The 18,297-nt window shown below is 52.3% G+C and overlaps 1 protein-coding gene across 1 annotated transcript in view; it reads right to left on the reverse strand.

Annotated features, from left to right (window-relative positions):
- Positions 1–6,700: 6,700 nt before the first annotated feature.
- fbxw5 (F-box and WD repeat domain containing 5) overlaps positions 6,701–18,297 on the reverse strand; it is a gene marked incomplete at its 3' end in the record, with an annotated part of 53,904 nt that continues 42,307 nt past the window's right edge. The window contains exons 3-7 of the mRNA XM_067981582.1: positions 17,612–17,769; positions 13,930–14,104; positions 10,217–10,365; positions 7,979–8,175; positions 6,701–6,999 (exon numbers count right to left, since the gene is read on the reverse strand). Coding sequence (XP_067837683.1) covers positions 6,701–6,999; positions 7,979–8,175; positions 10,217–10,365; positions 13,930–14,104; positions 17,612–17,769 — 978 coding nt within the window. The remainder of the gene's footprint in view (positions 7,000–7,978; positions 8,176–10,216; positions 10,366–13,929; positions 14,105–17,611; positions 17,770–18,297) is intronic.

The following is an 18,297-nucleotide window of genomic DNA, read 5'->3' on the forward strand; positions in this document are numbered from 1 at the left end:
TTACCCCTTCCCAACTTTACACCCCAGCTAAGGAAAAATACTGCGGATGCTGGAAATCTGAAATAAAAACAGAAAATGCTGAAAACGCTCAGCAGTCAGAGTTAATATTAAACAGAGTTAATATTTCAAGTCAATGAACTTTCATCAAAGAAGTTGGAGATTTAACAGTTTAGAAGCAAGTCCAGAGAAGAACAAGTTCAGCCAGACAGAGGAGGCTGGTGGATGGGACTGGTTTGGGCCTCCGTTCAAGGAGAAAGCGGAGGCCTGCAGGTCATCCTAGGGGGGGACGGGGCGCGGGGGGGGACACGGCGCGGGGGGGACGGGGCGGGGGGGACACGGGGGGGGGGGGGACAGTGCGGGGGGGACACGGGGGGGGGGGGACACGGGGGGGGACGACACGGGGGGGGACGACACGGGGGGGGGGGGACACGGCGCGGGGGGGACAGTGCGGGGGGACAGTGCGGGGGGGACACGGGGGGGGACAGGGCGGGGGGGACAGGGCGGGGGGGACAGGGCGGGGGGGGGGGACAGGGCGGGGGGGACAGGGCGGGGGGGACAGGGCGGGGGGGACAGGGCGGGGGGGGACAGGGCGGGGGGGGGGGGGACAGCAGTGCGGGGGTGGGGACAGTGCGGGGGGGGGGACAGTGCGGGGGGGACAGGGCGGGGTGGGGGGACAGGGCGGGGGGGACAGGGCGGGGGGGACAGGGCGGGGGGGACAGGGCGGGGGGGACAGTGCGGGGGGGACAGTGCGGGGGGGGGGACAGGGCGGGGGGGGGGACAGTGCGGGGGGGGGGGGGGGACAGTGCGGGGGGGGGGGGACAGTGCGGGGGGGGGGGGGGACAGTGCGGGGGGCGGGGGGGACAGGGCGGGGGGGGGGGGGGGACAGTGCGGGGGGGGGGGGGACAGTGCGGGGGGGGGGGGACAGTGCGGGGGGGGGGGGACAGTGCGGGGGGGGGGGACAGTGCGGGGGGGGGGGGGACAGTGCGGGGGGGGGGGGGGGGGGAGACAGTGCGGGGGGGGGGGGGACAGTGCGGGAGGGGGACAGTGCGGGGGGGGGGGGGGGACAGTGCGGGGGGGGGGGACAGTGCGGGGGGGGGGGGGGACAGTGCGGGGGGGGGGGACAGTGCGGGGGGGGACAGTGCGGGGGGGGGGGGGGACAGTGCGGGGGGGACAGTGCGGGGGGGGGGGGACAGTGCGGGGGGGGGGAGACAGTGCGGGGGGGGGGGAGACAGTGCGGGGGGGGGGGACAGTGCGGGGGGGGGGGGGACAGTGCGGGGGGGGGGGGGACAGTGCGGGGGGGGACAGTGCGGGGGGGGGGGGGGACAGTGCGGGGGGGACAGTGCGGGGGGGGGGGGGGACAGTGCGGGGGGGGGGAGACAGTGCGGGGGGGGGGGAGACAGTGCGGGGGGGGGGGACAGTGCGGGGGGGGGGGGACAGTGCGGGGGGGACAGTGCGGGGGGGGGGGGGGACAGTGCGGGGGGGGGGGACAGTGGGGGGGGGGGGGGGGGGACAGTGCGGGGGGGGGGGAGACAGTGCGGGGGGGACACGGGGGGGGGGGGGGGGGGAGGACAGTGCGGGGGGGGACACGCGGGGGGGGGACACGGGGGGGGACTCGGGGGGGGGGGACACGGGGGGGGGACACGGGGGGGGGGGGGACACGGGGGGGGGGGGACACGGGGGGGGGGGGACACGGGGGGGGGGACACGGGGGGGGGGAACGGGGGGGGGGGGGGACACGGGGGGGGGGGGGACACGGGGGGGGGGGGACACGGGGGGGGGGACACAGGGGGGGGGGACACAGGGGGGGGGGACACAGGGGGGGGGGGACACAGGGGGGGGGGGGACACGGGGGGGGGGGGGACACGGGGGGGGGGGACACGGGGGGGGGGACACAGGGGGGGGGACACAGGGGGGGGGGGACACAGGGGGGGGGGACACAGGGGGGGGGGGGACACGGGGGGGGGGGGACACGGGGGGGGGGGTACACGGGGGGGGGGGACAGTGCGGGGGGGGGGGGGGACAGTGCGGGGGATTCACCCATTGCTCTGCACCGAGACCCCTCTGACTGCGGCACACTGCCACCCTCTAGTGGCAGCACCTTCGATCTGCACGATGTCACTCTCAGTCGCCTGAGATCGCAGAGAGTTTGACTCAAACTGCACCGATCGTTAACGCTCTGATACTGCTCAAAGAAAGCTCTGTGAAGAGGACTAACGGAAGATACGGATAGATCACTGTTGGATCACTCACACTGAGTTACCACTGAATGACAGGGACTGGACAAGGGAAAGTGTTTTTAATACAATTTCGTGTGGGGGGGGGGGGGGGGGGGGGGGGAAGGAGGGGGCGGGGCCCTGGGAGGGGGCGGGGCCCTGGGAGGGGGAGCGGGGCCCTGGGAGGGGGAGCGGGGCCCTGGGAGGGGGCGAGCGGCCCTGGGAGGGGGAGCGGGGCCGTGGGAGGGGGCGAGGGGCCCTGGGAGGGGGCGAGCGGCCCTGGAGGGGGAGCGGGGCCGTGGGGAGGGGGGCGAGGGGCCCTGGGAGGGGGCGAGCGGCCCTGGGAGGGGGCGAGGGGCCCTGGAGGGGGAGCGGGGCCCTGGGAGGGGGCGAGGGGCCCTGGGAGGGGGAGCGGGGCCCTGGGAGGGGGAGCGGGGCCGTGGGAGGGGAGCGGGGCCGTGGGAGGGGGCGAGGGGCCCTGGGAGGGGGAGCGGGGCCCTGGGAGGGGGAGCGGGGCCCTGGGAGGGGGCGAGGGGCCCTGGAGGGGGAGCGGGGCCCTGGGAAGGGGAGCGGGGCCCTGGGAGGGGGAGCGGGGCCCTGGGAGGGGGAGCGGGGCCCTGGGAGGGGGCGAGGGGCCGTGGGAGGGGGCGAGGGGCCCTGGGAGGGGGAGCGGGGCCCCTGGGAGGGGGAGCGGGGCCCTGGGAGGGGGCGAGGGGCCCTGGGAGGGGGCGAGGGGCCCTGGGAGGGGGCGAGGGGCCCTTGGGAGGGGGCGAGGGGCCCTGGAGGGGGGAGCGGGGCCGTGGGAGGGGGAGCGGGCCCTGGGAGGGGGAGCGGGCTCTGGGAGGGGGAGCGGAGTGAAAACAGGAGAAATAGAGAAGAGGAGATAAACAGAACAGGCGAGAGACAGAAAATCAAAGGAGAAATACAGGAGAAAGAATCAGCAGGGGAGGAGCACAGACACACACCCTCACACACACCCTCACACACACAGACACTCACCATCACCCCCCCCCACACAGACACTCACCCTCACAACCCCCAGAGACACACCCCCCCACACAGACACATCCCCCCACACAGACACACCCCCCCACAACCCCCACACAGACACACACCCTCACACCACCCCACACAGACACACACCCCCACACACACACCCCCACACAGACACTCACCCCCCACACAGACACTCACCCTCACAACCCCCAGAGACACACCACCCCACACAGACACACCCCCCACACAGACACACCCCCCCACACAGACACCCCCCCCACAGACACACACCCTCACACCACCCCACACAGACACACACCCTCACACCACCCCACACAGACACATACCCTCACACCACCCCACACAGACACACACCCTCACACCACCCCACACAGACACATACCCTCACACCACCCCACACAGACACACACCCTCACACCACCCACACAGACACATACCCTCACACCACCCCACACAGACACATACCCTCACACCACCCACACACCCCAACCAACAACCCCCAGTAGACACACACCCACACAGACCAACAAACCAACCCAACCAGACCCACACACTCACACACACCCCCACTCACAGACACACACCCACACACAAACCGCCCCCAGACACCCAACCCCTCACACACAGATACACCACACAGACACACACGCAGACACGTACACCGTTACCCTGTACGATACTCGTTACCCTGTGCGATACCCATTACTGTGCGATACCGTTACCGAGTGATACCGTTACCGAGTGATACAGTTACCCTGAGCGATACAGTTACACTGTGCAAAACTGTTACCCTGTGCAATTCCCGTTACCGAGTGATACCGTTACCTTGTGCGATACTGTTACCCTGTGCGATACCGTTACCAAGTGATACCGTCACCCTGAGTGAGACTGTTTACCCTGTGCGATACCCGTTAACCTGAGCGATTCCCGTTGTGCAATACAGTTACCCTGTGCGATACAATCACCCTGCGCGATAGTCACCCTGAGTGATACCCGTTGCCCTGTGCAATTCCTGTTACCCTGTGCGATACCGTTACCGAGTGATACCGTCATCCTGAGTGAGACTGTTACCCTGTGCGATACCTGTTAACCTGAGTGATACCATTACCCTGTGTGATACTGTTACCCTGTGTGATACTGTTACCCTGTGTGATACTGTTACCCTGTGTGATACTGTTACCCTGTGTGATACTGTTACCCTGTGTGATATCGTTACCCTGTGTGATACTGTTACCCTGAGCGATACTGTTACCCTGTGTGATACTGTTACCCTGTGTGATACTGTTACCCTGTGTGATACTGTTACCCTGAGTGATACCGTTACCCTGTGTGATACTGTTACCCTGTGTGATACTGTTACCCTGTGTGATACCGTTACCCTGTGTGATACCGTTACCCTGTGTGATACCGTTACCCTGTGTGATATCGTTACCCTGTGTGATACTGTTACCCTGTGTGATACTGTTACCCTGTGTGATACTGTTACCCTGTGTGATACTGTTACCCTGTGTGATACTGTTACCCTGTGTGATACCGTTACCCTGAGTGATACCGTTACCCTGTGTGATACTGTTACCCTGAGTGATACCGTTACCCTGTGTGATACTGTTACCCTGTGTGATACCGTTACCCTGTGTGATGCTGTTACCCTGAGCGATACTGTTACCCTGTGTGATACTGTTACCCTGAGTGATACTGTTACCCTGTGTGATACTGTTACCGAGTGATACTGTTACCCTGTGTGATACTGTTACCCTGTGTGATACTGTTACCCTGTGTGATACTGTTACCCTGAGTGATACTGTTACCCTGTGTGATACTGTTACCCTGTGTGATACTGTTACCGAGTGATACTGTTACCCTGTGTGATACTGTTACCCTGTGTGATACTGTTACCCTGAGCGATACTGTTACCCTGAGCGATACTGTTACCCTGAGCGATACTGTTACCCTGTGTGATACTGTTACCGAGTGATACTGTTACCCTGAGCGATACTGTTACCCTGAGCGATACTGTTACCCTGAGCGATACTGTTACCCTGAGCGATACTGTTACCCTGTGTGATACCGTTACCCTGTGTGATGCTGTTACCCTGAGCGATACTGTTACCCTGTGTGATACTGTTACCCTGAGCGATACTGTTACCCTGTGTGATACTGTTACCCTGTGTGATACTGTTACCCTGTGTGATACTGTTACCCTGTGTGATACCGTTACCCTGAGTGATACCGTTACCCTGTGTGATACTGTTACCCTGAGTGATACCGTTACCCTGTGTGATACTGTTACCCTGTGTGATACCGTTACCCTGTGTGATGCTGTTACCCTGAGCGATACTGTTACCCTGTGTGATACTGTTACCCTGAGTGATACTGTTACCCTGTGTGATACTGTTACCGAGTGATACTGTTACCGAGTGATACTGTTACCCTGTGTGATACTGTTACCCTGTGTGATACTGTTACCCTGTGTGATACTGTTACCCTGAGTGATACTGTTACCCTGTGTGATGCTGTTACCCTGAGCGATACTGTTACCCTGTGTGATACTGTTACCCTGAGTGATACTGTTACCGAGTGATACTGTTACCCTGTGTGATACTGTTACCCTGTGTGATACTGTTACCCTGAGTGATACTGTTACCGAGTGATACTGTTACCCTGTGTGATACTGTTACCCTGTGTGATACTGTTACCCTGTGTGATACCGTTACCCTGTGTGATGCTGTTACCCTGAGCGATACTGTTACCCTGTGTGATACTGTTACCCTGAGTGATACTGTTACCGAGTGATACTGTTACCCTGTGTGATACTGTTACCCTGTGTGATACTGTTACCGAGTGATACTGTTACCCTGAGTGATACTGTTACCCTGTGTGATACTGTTACCGAGTGATACTGTTACCCTGTGTGATACTGTTACCCTGTGTGATACTGTTACCGAGTGATACTGTTACCCTGTGTGATACTGTTACCCTGTGTGATACTGTTACCCTGTGTGATACTGTTGCCCTGAGCGATACTGTTACCCTGTGTGATACTGTTACCCTGTGTGATACTGTTACCGAGTGATACTGTTACCCTGTGTGATACTGTTACCCTGTGTGATACTGTTACCCTGAGTGATACTGTTACCCTGTGTGATACTGTTACCCTGTGTGATACTGTTACCGAGTGATACCGTTACCCTGAGTGATACCTTTTACCCTGAGTGATACCGTTATCCTGTGTGATACTGTTACCGAGTGATACCGTTACCCTGAGTGATACCGTTACCCTGAGTGATACCGTTATCCTGTGTGATACTGTTACCGAGTGATACCGTTACCCTGAGTGATACCGTTACCCTGAGTGATACCGTTACCCTGAGTGATACCGTTACCCTGTGTGATACTGTTACCCTGTGTGATACTGTTACCCTGTGTGATACTGTTATCCTGTGTGATACTGTTACCGAGTGATACCGTTACCCTGAGTGATACTGTTACCCTGAGTGATACCGTTACCCTGAGTGATACCGTTACCCTGAGTGATACCGTTACCCTGAGTGATACCGTTACCCTGAGTGATACCGTTACCCTGAGCGATACTGTTACCCTGTGTGATACTGTTACCCTGAGTGATACTGTTACCCTGAGTGATACCGTTACCCTGAGTGATACCGTTACCCTGAGTGATACCGTTACCCTGAGTGATACCGTTACCCTGAGCGATACTGTTACCCTGTGTGATACTGTTACCCTGAGCGATACTGTTATCCTGTGTGATACTGTTACCGAGTGATACCGTTACCCTGAGTGATACTGTTACCCTGTGTGATACTGTTACCCTGTGTGATACTGTTACCCTGTGTGATACTGTTACCCTGTGTGATACTGTTACCCTGTGTGATACTGTTACCCTGAGTGATACTGTTACCCTGTGTGATACTGTTACCCTGTGTGATACTGTTACCCTGTGTGATACCGTTACCCTGAGTGATACCGTTACCCTGAGTGATACCGTTACCCTGAGTGATACCGTTACCCTGTGTGATACTGTTACCGAGTGATACTGTTACCCTGTGTGATACTGTTACCGAGTGATACTGTTACCCTGAGCGATACTGTTACCCTGAGCGATACCGTTACCCTGTGTGATACTGTTACCCTGAGCGATACTGTTACCCTGTGTGATACTGTTACCCTGTGTGATACTGTTACCCTGTGTGATACTGTTACCCTGTGTGATACTGTTACCCTGAGTGATACCGTTACCCTGAGTGATACCGTTACCCTGAGTGATACCGTTACCCTGAGTGATACCGTTACCGTGTGATACTGTTACCCTGTGTGATACTGTTACCGAGTGATACTGTTACCCTGTGTGATACTGTTACCGAGTGATACTGTTACCCTGAGCGATACTGTTACCCTGAGCGATACCGTTACCCTGTGTGATACCGTTACCCTGAGCGATATCGTTACCCTGTGTGATACCGTTACCCTGTGTGATACAGTTACCCTGTGTGATACCGTTACCCTGTGTGATACTGTTACCCTGTGTGATACCGTTACCCTGTGTGATACCGTTACCGAGTGATACTGTTACCCTGTGTGATACTGTTACCCTGTGTGATACTGTTACCGAGTGATACTGTTACCTTGTGTGATACTGTTACCCTGAGCGATACTGTTACCGAGTGATACTGTTACCCTGTGTGATACTGTTACCCTGAGCGATACTGTTACCCTGTGTGATACTGTTACCGAGTGATACTGTTACCCTGTGCGATACCGTTACCCTGTGCGATACCGTTACCCTGTGCGATACCGTTACCCTGTGCGATACTGTGACCCTGTGCGATACCGTTACCCTGTGCGATACTGTGACCCTGTGCGATACCATTACCCTGAGCGATACTGTTACCCTGTGCGATACTGTTACCCTGTGCGATACTGTTACCCTGTGAGATACCCGTTACCCTGTGCGATACCGTTACCCTGAGCGATACTGTTATCCTGTGCGATACCCGTTTCCGAATGATACTGTTACCCTGTGCAATAGCCGACACCCAGGTAATTAGATGGGGTTTTGATAGAGTAGATAGGGAGAAACTGTTTCCAGTGGCGGAAGGGTCGGTAACCAGAGGACACAGATTGAAGGTAATTGGCAAAAGAACCAGAGGGGAGACGCGGAGAAATGTTTTTATGCAGTGAGTTGTGATGATCTGGAATGCGCTGCCTGAAAGGGCGGTGGAAGCAGATTCAATAATAACTTTCAAAAGGGAATTAGATAAATACTCGAAAAGGAGAAATTTGCAGAGATATGGGGAAAGAGAAGGGGAATGGGACTGATTGGATAGCTCTTTCAAACAGCAGGCACAGGCACGATGGGCCAATTGGCCTCCTTCTGTGTTGTACGATTAAATGATTCTAAATGTAACCAGTGTGGAAATACTAGACACCCTTTTCATATTTTCCCATTTCTCCTGAAGGCGCTGACCCTTGATTGGCTATAAGTTCCACAGCTAGTGCCCCCTCTGGTACCTCATGGCTGGACTTCATGTTTGAGGCTGGACAGTGGGCAGCAGCAGGCTGGTCAAGCACGGGCTTTACAGCAGAGCCTAATCCTGCCCTCCCCGACACACACACACATTTTCCCACAGGGGTCACTGAATACTGATGAGCAGCTGAATTTTCCACTGCACAGCCCAGGACACTCACACTGTGCAGGGGCCTCTCCCACTGCCCCCACTCTCATCAGCTAACTCAGCACTCACCACAAATTCAACCTGGGACCTGCTGCTTGGCGTAGCTTAAATAACCCCCTTACCAACCAAACAGCTGATGAAGTGCTCCCTCTCACACTTGGACTCGATCTCATACTCCCTCTCTAATGCTCTCTGTCATGCTGGGACTCTCTCTCTGTGGTGCTCTGAGAGTCTCTGCAATGCTGTTTGCTTTCTCTTTCTTTCATGCTCTCTGTCCTGCTCACACTCTTTCTTTCATGCTCTCTGTCCTGCTCACACTCTCTCTTTCGTGCTCTCTGTCCTGCTCACAATCTCTCTTTCATGCTCTCTGTCCTGCTCACACTCTCTCTTTCATGCTCTCTGTCCTGCTCACACTCTCTCTTTCATGCTCTCTGTCCTGCTCACACTCTCTCTTTCATGCTCTCTGTCCTGCTCACACTCTCTCTTTCGTGCTCTCTGTCCTGCTCACACTCTCTCTTTCGTGCTCTCTGTCCTGCTCACACTCTCTCTTTCGTGCTCTCTGTCCTGCTCACACTCTCTCTTTCGTGCTCTCTGTCCTGCTCACACTCTCTCTTTCGTGCTCTCTGTCCTGCTCACACTCTCTCTTTCGTGCTCTCTGTCCTGCTCACACTCTCTCTTTCATGCTCTCTGTCCTGCTCACACTCTCTCTTTCATTCTCTGTCGTGTTTGCTCACACTCTCTCTTTCTCTCCCTCTCCGTGTGGTGCTCTGTGAGGCCCCTGCTCCATCTGACACGCTCTCTCGCTCTGAGACTCTGTTAGGCTCACACTTGCTCTCTCTCATGCTTTCTGGACTCTTAAATTCAGCATCAGAGAGATGCAGTAAATCACTCCGTATTTTGGCTCTTAGAATCGTAGAAAGGTTACAGCGTGGAAGGAGGCCATTCGACCCATCGAGTCCACGCCAGCTCTGTGTAAGGGCAATCCAGCTAGTCCCACTCCCCCACCCTCTCCCCGGAGCCCTGCAAATTTTTTCCTTTCAAGTACTTATCCAATTCCCTTTTGAAGGCCATGATTGAATCTGCCTCCACCACCCCCTCAGGCAGTGCATTCCAGATCCCAACCACTTGCTGTGTAAAAAAGTTTTTCCTCATGTCACCTTTGGTTCTTTTGCCAATCACCTTAAATTTGTGTCCTCTGGTCCTTGACCCTTCCGCCAATGGGAACAGTTTCTCTCTATCTGAAAGAAGAAAGGATTCACGGGGTAAACACAGCAAGGTCCTAATCTGCGCTCACCTGAAAGGCCTTGTTTAACCAGAGCACGGAGCAAGACGTCATATTCCCGATCCAGTGAAGGTTTCCCGAGATCAGGTGTGTTTCATTCAACCAACAGCCAAAGACATCATAGGGTTTATTCCTGACTCGTGACAGCAATGTGAAGTCATCTGAAACAAGAGAGCAACAGGGAGGAATACTGGGGTGTGTGAAATAAACAGTACTCACGACACAGTGCACAAGGTATACCGTGAGATACAGCATGAGCACTGCACTAATATAGTGTATCGGGAGCAAATTTACACTGAACTCAATATTGTTATAGGTTACACAGTGACAACATGTACCCACCAGTACTGTACACCAGTGTAACACAGTGACAACATGTACCCACCAGTACTGTACACCAGTGTAACACAGTGCAGACCTGTACCCACCAGTACTGTACCCCAGTGTTATACAGGGACAGACCTGTACCCACCAGTACTGTACCCCATTGTTATACAGTTACAGACCTGTACCCACCAGGTGAGACCGCACCTGGAATACTGCATACAGTTTTGGTCTCCATACTTAAGAAAAGACATACTTGCTCTCGAGGCAGTACAAAGAAGGTTCACTCGGTTAATCCCGGGGATGAGGGGGCGGACATATGAGGAGAGGTTGAGTAGATTGGGACTCTACTCATTGGAGTTCAGAAGAATGAGAGGCGATCTTATTGAAACATATAAGATTGTGAAGGGTCTTGATCGGGTGGATGCAGTAAGGATGTTCCCAAAGATGGGTGAAACTAGAACTAGGGGGCATAATCTTAGAATAAGGGGCTGCTCTTTCAAAACTGAGATGAGGAGAAACTTCTTCACTCAGAGGGTGGTAGGTCTGTGGAATTTGCTGCCCCAGGAAGCTGTGGAAGCTACATCATTAGATAAATTTAAAACAGAAATAGACAGTTTCCTAGAAGTAAAGGGAATTAGGGGTTATGGGGAGCGGGCAGGAAATTGGACATGAAGCTGAGTTCGGATCGGTCAATGCCCTGTGGGTGGCGGAGAGGGCCCAGGGGCTATGTGGCCGGGTCCTGCTCCGACTTCTTGTGTTCTTTAGATTTGTGGTTGGGATCAGATCAGCCATGATCTTATTGAATGGCGGAGCAGGCTCGAAGGGCCGATTGGCCTACTCCTGCTCCAATTTCTTATGTTCTTATGTTCTTACTGTACCCTAGTGTTATACAGTGACAGATACGTGATACCAAGAAACGGCTGAGTGCACTGGATACAGCAAAGGCTATGGGCCCCGACAACATCCCGGCTGTAGTGCTGAAGACTTGCACTCCAGAACAAGCCGCGCCTCTAGCCAAGCTGTTCCAGTACAGCTACAACACTGGCATCTACCCGACAATGTGGAAAATTGCCCAGGTATGTCCTGTCCACAAAAAGCAGGACAAATCCAATCCGGCCAATTACCGCCCCATCAGTCTACTCTCAATCATCAGCAAAGTGATGGAAGGTGTCGTCGACAGTGCTATCAAGCGGCACTTACTCACCAATAACCTGCTCACCGATGCTCAGTTTGGGTTCCACCAGGACCACTCGGCTCCAGACCTCATTATAGCCTTGGTCCAAACATGGACAAAAGAGCTGAATTCCAGAGGTGAGGTGAGAGTGACTGCCCTTGACATCAAGGCAGCATTTGACAGAGTGTGGCACCAAGGAGCCCTAGTAAAATTGAAGTCAATGGGAATCAGGTGGGAAACTCTCCAGTGGCTGGAGTCATACCTAGCACAAAGGAAGATGGTAGTGGTTGTTGGAGGCCAATCATCTCAGCCCCAGGACATTGCTGTAGGAGTCCCTCAGGGCAGTGTCCTTGGCCCAACCATCTTCAGCTGCTTCATCAATGATTTCCCTCCATCTTACGGTCAGAAATGGGGATGTTCGCTGATGATTGCACAGTGCTCAGTTCCATTCACAACCCTTCAGATAATGAAGCAGTCCGAGCCCACATGCAGCAAGACCTGGACAACAACCAGGCTTGGGCTGATAAGTGGCAAGTAACATTCGCACCAGACAAGTGCCAGGCAATGACCATCTCTAACAAGAGAGAGTCTAACCACCTCCCCTTGACATTCAACAGCATTACCATCGCCGAATCTCCCACCATCAACATCCTGGGGGGTCACCATTGACCAGAAACTTAACTGGACCAGCCACATAAATACTGTGGCTACAAGAGCAAGTCAGAGGCTGGGTATTCTGCAGCGAGTGTCTCACCTCCTGACTCCCCAAAGCCTTTCCACCATCTACAAGGCACAAGTCAGGAGTGTGATGGAATACTCTCTACTTGCCTGGATGAGAGCAGCTCCAACAACACACAAGAAGCTCGACACCATCCAGGACAAAGCAGCCCGATTGATTGGCACCCCATCCACCACCCTAAACATTCACTCCCTTCACCACCGGCGCACTGTGGCTGCAGTGTGTACCATCCACAGGATGCGCTGCAGCAACTCGCCAAGGCTTCTTCGACAGCACCTCCCAAACCCACGACCTCTACCACCTAGAAGGACAAGGGCAGCAGGTACATGGGAACACTACCACCTCCAAGTTCCCCTCCAAGTCACACACCATCCCAACTTGGAAATATATCGCTGTTCCTTCATCGTCGCTGGGTCAAAATCCTGGAACTCCCTTCCTAACAGCACTGTGGGAGAACCTTCACCACACGAACTGCAGTTGTTCAAGAAGGCGGCTCACCACCACCTTCTCAAGGGCAATTAGGGATGGGCAATAAATGCCGGCCTCGCCAGCGACCCCCACATCCCATGAATGAATTAAAAAAAACCTGTATCCACCAGTACTGTACCCGTATTATACAGTGACAGACCTGTACCCACCAGTACTGTACCCGTATTATACAGTGACAGACCTGTACCCACCAGTACTGTACCCGTATTATACAGTGACAGACCTGTACCCACCAGTACTGTACCCGTATTATACAGTGACAGACCTGTACCCACCAGTACTGTACCCGTATTATACAGTGACAGACCTGTACCCACCAGTACTGTACCCGTATTATACAGTGACAGACCTGCACCCACCAGGAATTGGCCCACCACCACCTTTGCAAGAATTAATAATAAAAAAAACAACACTGCCCCAGTTCTCATTTGCTGTTGCGATTGTCCCTTTCCATTCTTTCTGAAGGGTTAAATTACGAAGGCATGTTGCATAAACTCGGCTTGTATTCCCTTGAGTTTTGAAGGTTGGGGGGTGATCTAATTCAGGTATTTAAAATTCGATTGGGTCAATGCAGAGAAATTATTACCTCTGGAGGGAGAATCTAGAACAAGGGGTCACAATCTTAAAATCAGAGCTCGGCCGTTCAGGGGTAAAATCAGGAAGCACTTCTCACACAAAAAATAGTGAAAATCTGGAAATCTCTCCCCCAAAAGGCTGTGGATGTTGGGGGGTCAATTGGAGCTTTCAAGACTTTGCTCGGTAGATTTTTGTTGGGTAAGGGTATTAAGGGATCTGGAGCAAAGCGGTAAATGGAGTTGAGGTACAGATCAGCCATCATCTAATGGAATGGCGCAACAGGCTTGAGGGGCTGAATGGCCTCCTCCTGTTCCTATATTGGTCAGTTTTCGTGGGCACATTTTCTTTCCACCTGTCTCCTGTTCCTAAATCTATTCATTAATGTCAGGCTGCAGCTGCTAGTCGAGCATGCTCAGGTACCTAGGTTGAAGACAGCGATTTCACCAGATGACGAGCTGTGAGGCCCAATATAGACTCCAGAGACCAGGAGAAGTGTGTCCTCGGCATTGAACTGGGAGAACTGGGTGTAGCTCCAATTGTAGGGGCGCATGTTAGCGCTGTGCAACACTGAAATCTCCAAATCGTTGCTCCATACCTGAAACAAAGCCAACAGACGACAGTGAGAAGACACTGGTGACAGTCAGACTCCCTGCGTGGAGCGGCATCAATAAAACAAGCTCAAACTTTTACAGCTTTACAAATACATGATGCTGATTCAAGCACCCTAAAAGGCGGCTGATTCCACACACGGTCTTTAGGTTTGCTTTACAAACTCTGAATTAGACTAAAATAAGACCAAAATTGTGGCCGATGGACAGGGTCAGTCAGCATGAGAGGGAAAAGACAGGTTAACGTATCATATCGTCACAATACAGAGAGTGAGAGATCGTATCGTCATAATACAGAGAGTGAGAGATCGTATCTTCACAATACAGAGAGTGAGAGATCGTATCTTCACAATACAGAGAGTGAGAGATCGTATCTTCACAATACAGAGAGTGAGAGATCGTATCATCACAATACAGAGAGTGAGAGATCGTAGTGTCACAATACAGAGAGTGAGAGATCGTAGCGTCACAATACAGAGAGTGAGAGGTCGTATCGTTACAATACAGAGAGTGAGAGATCGTAACTTCACAATAGAGAGTGAGAGATCGTAACTTCACAATACAGAGAGTGAGAGATCGTAACTTCACAATACAGAGAGTGAGAGATCGTAACTTCGCAATACAGAGAGTGAGAGATCGTAACTTCACAATACAGAGAGTGAGAGATCGTAACTTCACAATAGAGAGTTAGAGATCGTAACTTCACAGTACAGAGAGCGAGAGGTCGTAATTTCACAATACAGAGAGTGAGAGATCGTAACTTCGCAATACAGAGTGAGAGGTCGTAACTTCACAATACAGAGAGAGAGATCGTAACTTCACAATAGAGAGTTAGAGATCGTAACTTCACAGTACAGAGAGCGAGAGGTCGTAACTTCACAATACAGAGAGTGAGAGATCGTAACTTCGCAATACAGAGAGTGAGAGGTCGTAACTTCACAATACAGAGAGTGAGAGATCGTAACTTCACAATAGAGAGTTAGAGATCGTAACTTCACAATAGAGAGTTAGAGATCGTAACTTCACAGTACAGAGAGTGAGAGGTCGTAACTTCACAATATGGACTAAGAGGTCGTAACTTCACAATTTGGAGTGAGAGGTCGTAACTTCACAATATGGAGTGAGAGGTCGTAACTTCACAATACAGAGAGTGAGAGATCGTAACTTCACAATGCAGAGAGTGAGAGATCGTAACTTCACAATGCAGAGAGTGAGAGATCGTAACTTCACAATACAGAGAGTGAGAGGTCGTAACTTCACAATACAGAGAGTGAGAGGTCGTAACTTCACAATAGAGAGTGAGAGGTCGTAACTTCACAATACAGAGAGTGAGAGATCGTAACTTCACAATAGAGAGTTAGAGATCGTAACTTCACAGTACAGAGAGCGAGAGGTCGTAATTTCACAATACAGAGAGTGAGAGATCGTAACTTCGCAATACAGAGAGTGAGAGGTCGTAACTTCACAATACAGAGAGAGAGATCGTAACTTCACAATAGAGAGTTAGAGATCGTAACTTCACAGTACAGAGAGTGAGAGATCGTAACTTCGCAATACAGAGAGTGAGAGGTCGTAACTTCACAATACAGAGAGTGAGAGATCGTAACTTCACAATAGAGAGTTAGAGATCGTAACTTCACAATAGAGAGTTAGAGATCGTAACTTCACAGTACAGAGAGTGAGAGGTCGTAACTTCACAATATGGACTAAGAGGTCGTAACTTCACAATTTGGAGTGAGAGGTCGTAACTTCACAATATGGAGTGAGAGGTCGTAACTTCACAATACAGAGAGTGAGAGATCGTAACTTCACAATGCAGAGAGTGAGAGATCGTAACTTCACAATGCAGAGAGTGAGAGATCGTAACTTCACAATACAGAGAGTGAGAGGTCGTAACTTCACAATACAGAGAGTGAGAGGTCGTAACTTCACAATAGAGAGTGAGAGGTCGTAACTTCACAATACAGAGAGTGAGAGGCCGTAACTTCACAATGCAGAGAGTGAGAGGTCGTAACTTCACAATACAGAGAGTGAGAGATCGTAACTTCACAATACAGAGAGTGAGAGATCGTATCTTCACAATACAGAGTGAGAGATCGTAACTTCACAATATGTAGTGAGAGGTCGTATCGTCACAATACAGAGAGTGAGAGATCGTAACTTCACAGTACAGAGAGCGAGAGGTCGTAACTTCACAATATGGACTAAGAGGTCGTAACTTCACAATTTGGAGTGAGAGGTCGTAACTTCACAATATGGAGTGAGAGGTCGTAACTTCACAATATGGAGTGAGAGGTCGTAACTTCACAATATGGAGTGAGAGGTCGTAACTTCACAATATGGAGTGAGAGGTCGTAACTTCACAATATGGAGTGAGAGGTCGTAACTTCACAATATGGAGTGAGAGGTCGTAACTTCACAATATGGAGTGAGAGGTCGTAACTTCACAATATGGAGTGAGAGGTCGTAACTTCACAATATGGAGTGAGAGGTCGTAACTTCACAATATGGAGTGAGAGGTCGTAACTTCACAATATGGAGTGAGAGGTCGTAACTTCACAATACAGAGAGTGAGAGATCGTAACTTCACAATGCAGAGAGTGAGAGATCGTAACTTCACAATACAGAGAGTGAGAGGTCGTAACTTCACAATACAGAGAGTGAGAGGTCGTAACTTCACAATACAGAGAGTGAGAGGTCGTAACTTCACAATACAGAGAGTGAGAGGTCGTAACTTCACAATACAGAGAGTGAGAGGCCATAACTTCACAATGCAGAGAGTGAGAGGTCGTAACTTCACAATACAGAGAGTGAGAGATCGTAACTTCACAATACAGAGAGTGAGAGATCGTATCTTCACAATACAGAGTGAGAGATCGTAACTTCACAATATGGAGTGAGAGGTCGTAACTTCACAATACAGAGAGTGAGAGGTCGTAACTTCACAATACAGAGAGTGAGAGATCGTAACTTCACAATACAGAGAGTGAGAGATCGTATCTTCACAATACAGAGTGAGATATCGTAACTTCACAATATGGAGTGAGAGGTCGTAACTTCACAATACAGAGAGTGAGAGGTCGTAACTTCACAATACAGAGAGTGAGAGGTCGTAACTTCACAATATGGACTAAGAGGTCGTAACTTCACAATACAGAGTGAGAGGTCGTAACTTCACAATACAGAGAGTGAAAGGTTGTAACTTCACAATACAGAGAGTGAAAGGTTGTAACTTCACAATACAGAGAGAGGTCGTAACTTCACAATACAGAGAGTGAGAGATCGTAACTTCACAATACAGAGAGTGAGAGATCGTATCTTCACAATACAGAGTGAGAGATCGTAACTTCACAATACAGAGAGTGAGAGATCGTAACTTCACAATACAGAGAGTGAGAGATCGTAACTTCACAATGCAGAGAGTGAGAGATCGTAACTTCACAATACAGAGGGTGAGAGATCGTAACTTCACATCAGAGAGTGAGAGGTCGTACCTTAACGAAGCAGTCCTTGGAACAGGATGCAAATAAGTAGCCATTATGTGAGAAGCTGACGTGTAAGACTTGGTCACGATGCTCCTTCAAAGTCTCCACCTCCACGCATGGAATCGTATCGTAGAGCCTCCGGAATTCATCCAGCCACGAAATCGCAGCTGTAAAATACAAGATGTCAGCATTAAAACTAACATCACAGGGTGCTCAAATGTCTCTTCCAGTTAAACATCTATCATGACTCACCGTCCTGTACCCTGCCTGCACTACAACTCCCAATTCCTAATTGGGCACTAAAGTGGAAATCTCATTCATAGAGGCCACAGAGCAGCAGGTGTGAAAGTGACACACTGGTGCAGTCGGGCCTGCCCCTCTCAGAGGGGGCTGAGCAGCACCTGATTGTTTCCCTGGCCCAGACCTGGAATGGAATAAACTTCCCAGCGTTAGCGTATCTCACCTTCACCAGAGCATAAACTCACACACAAAGAAGTCATGAAGTAGTTAGCTCTGAATCTAACACGCTCCTTACAAGAGTGTGGCTGCCTCACGGCTGATAACACTTAAACACTTAACACCAACAAGCACCACACACATCCCGGGGAGCTCCGGCAGAGACAACATAGTTTTATGAAAGGAAATCGTGTTTGACAAATCTATTAGAGTTTTTTGAGGGTGTAACTAGCAGGATA

Source organism: Heptranchias perlo, unplaced genomic scaffold (genome assembly GCF_035084215.1).
Source record: "Heptranchias perlo isolate sHepPer1 unplaced genomic scaffold, sHepPer1.hap1 HAP1_SCAFFOLD_807, whole genome shotgun sequence".
In the NCBI taxonomy this organism is placed as follows: Eukaryota; Metazoa; Chordata; class Chondrichthyes; order Hexanchiformes; family Hexanchidae; genus Heptranchias; species Heptranchias perlo.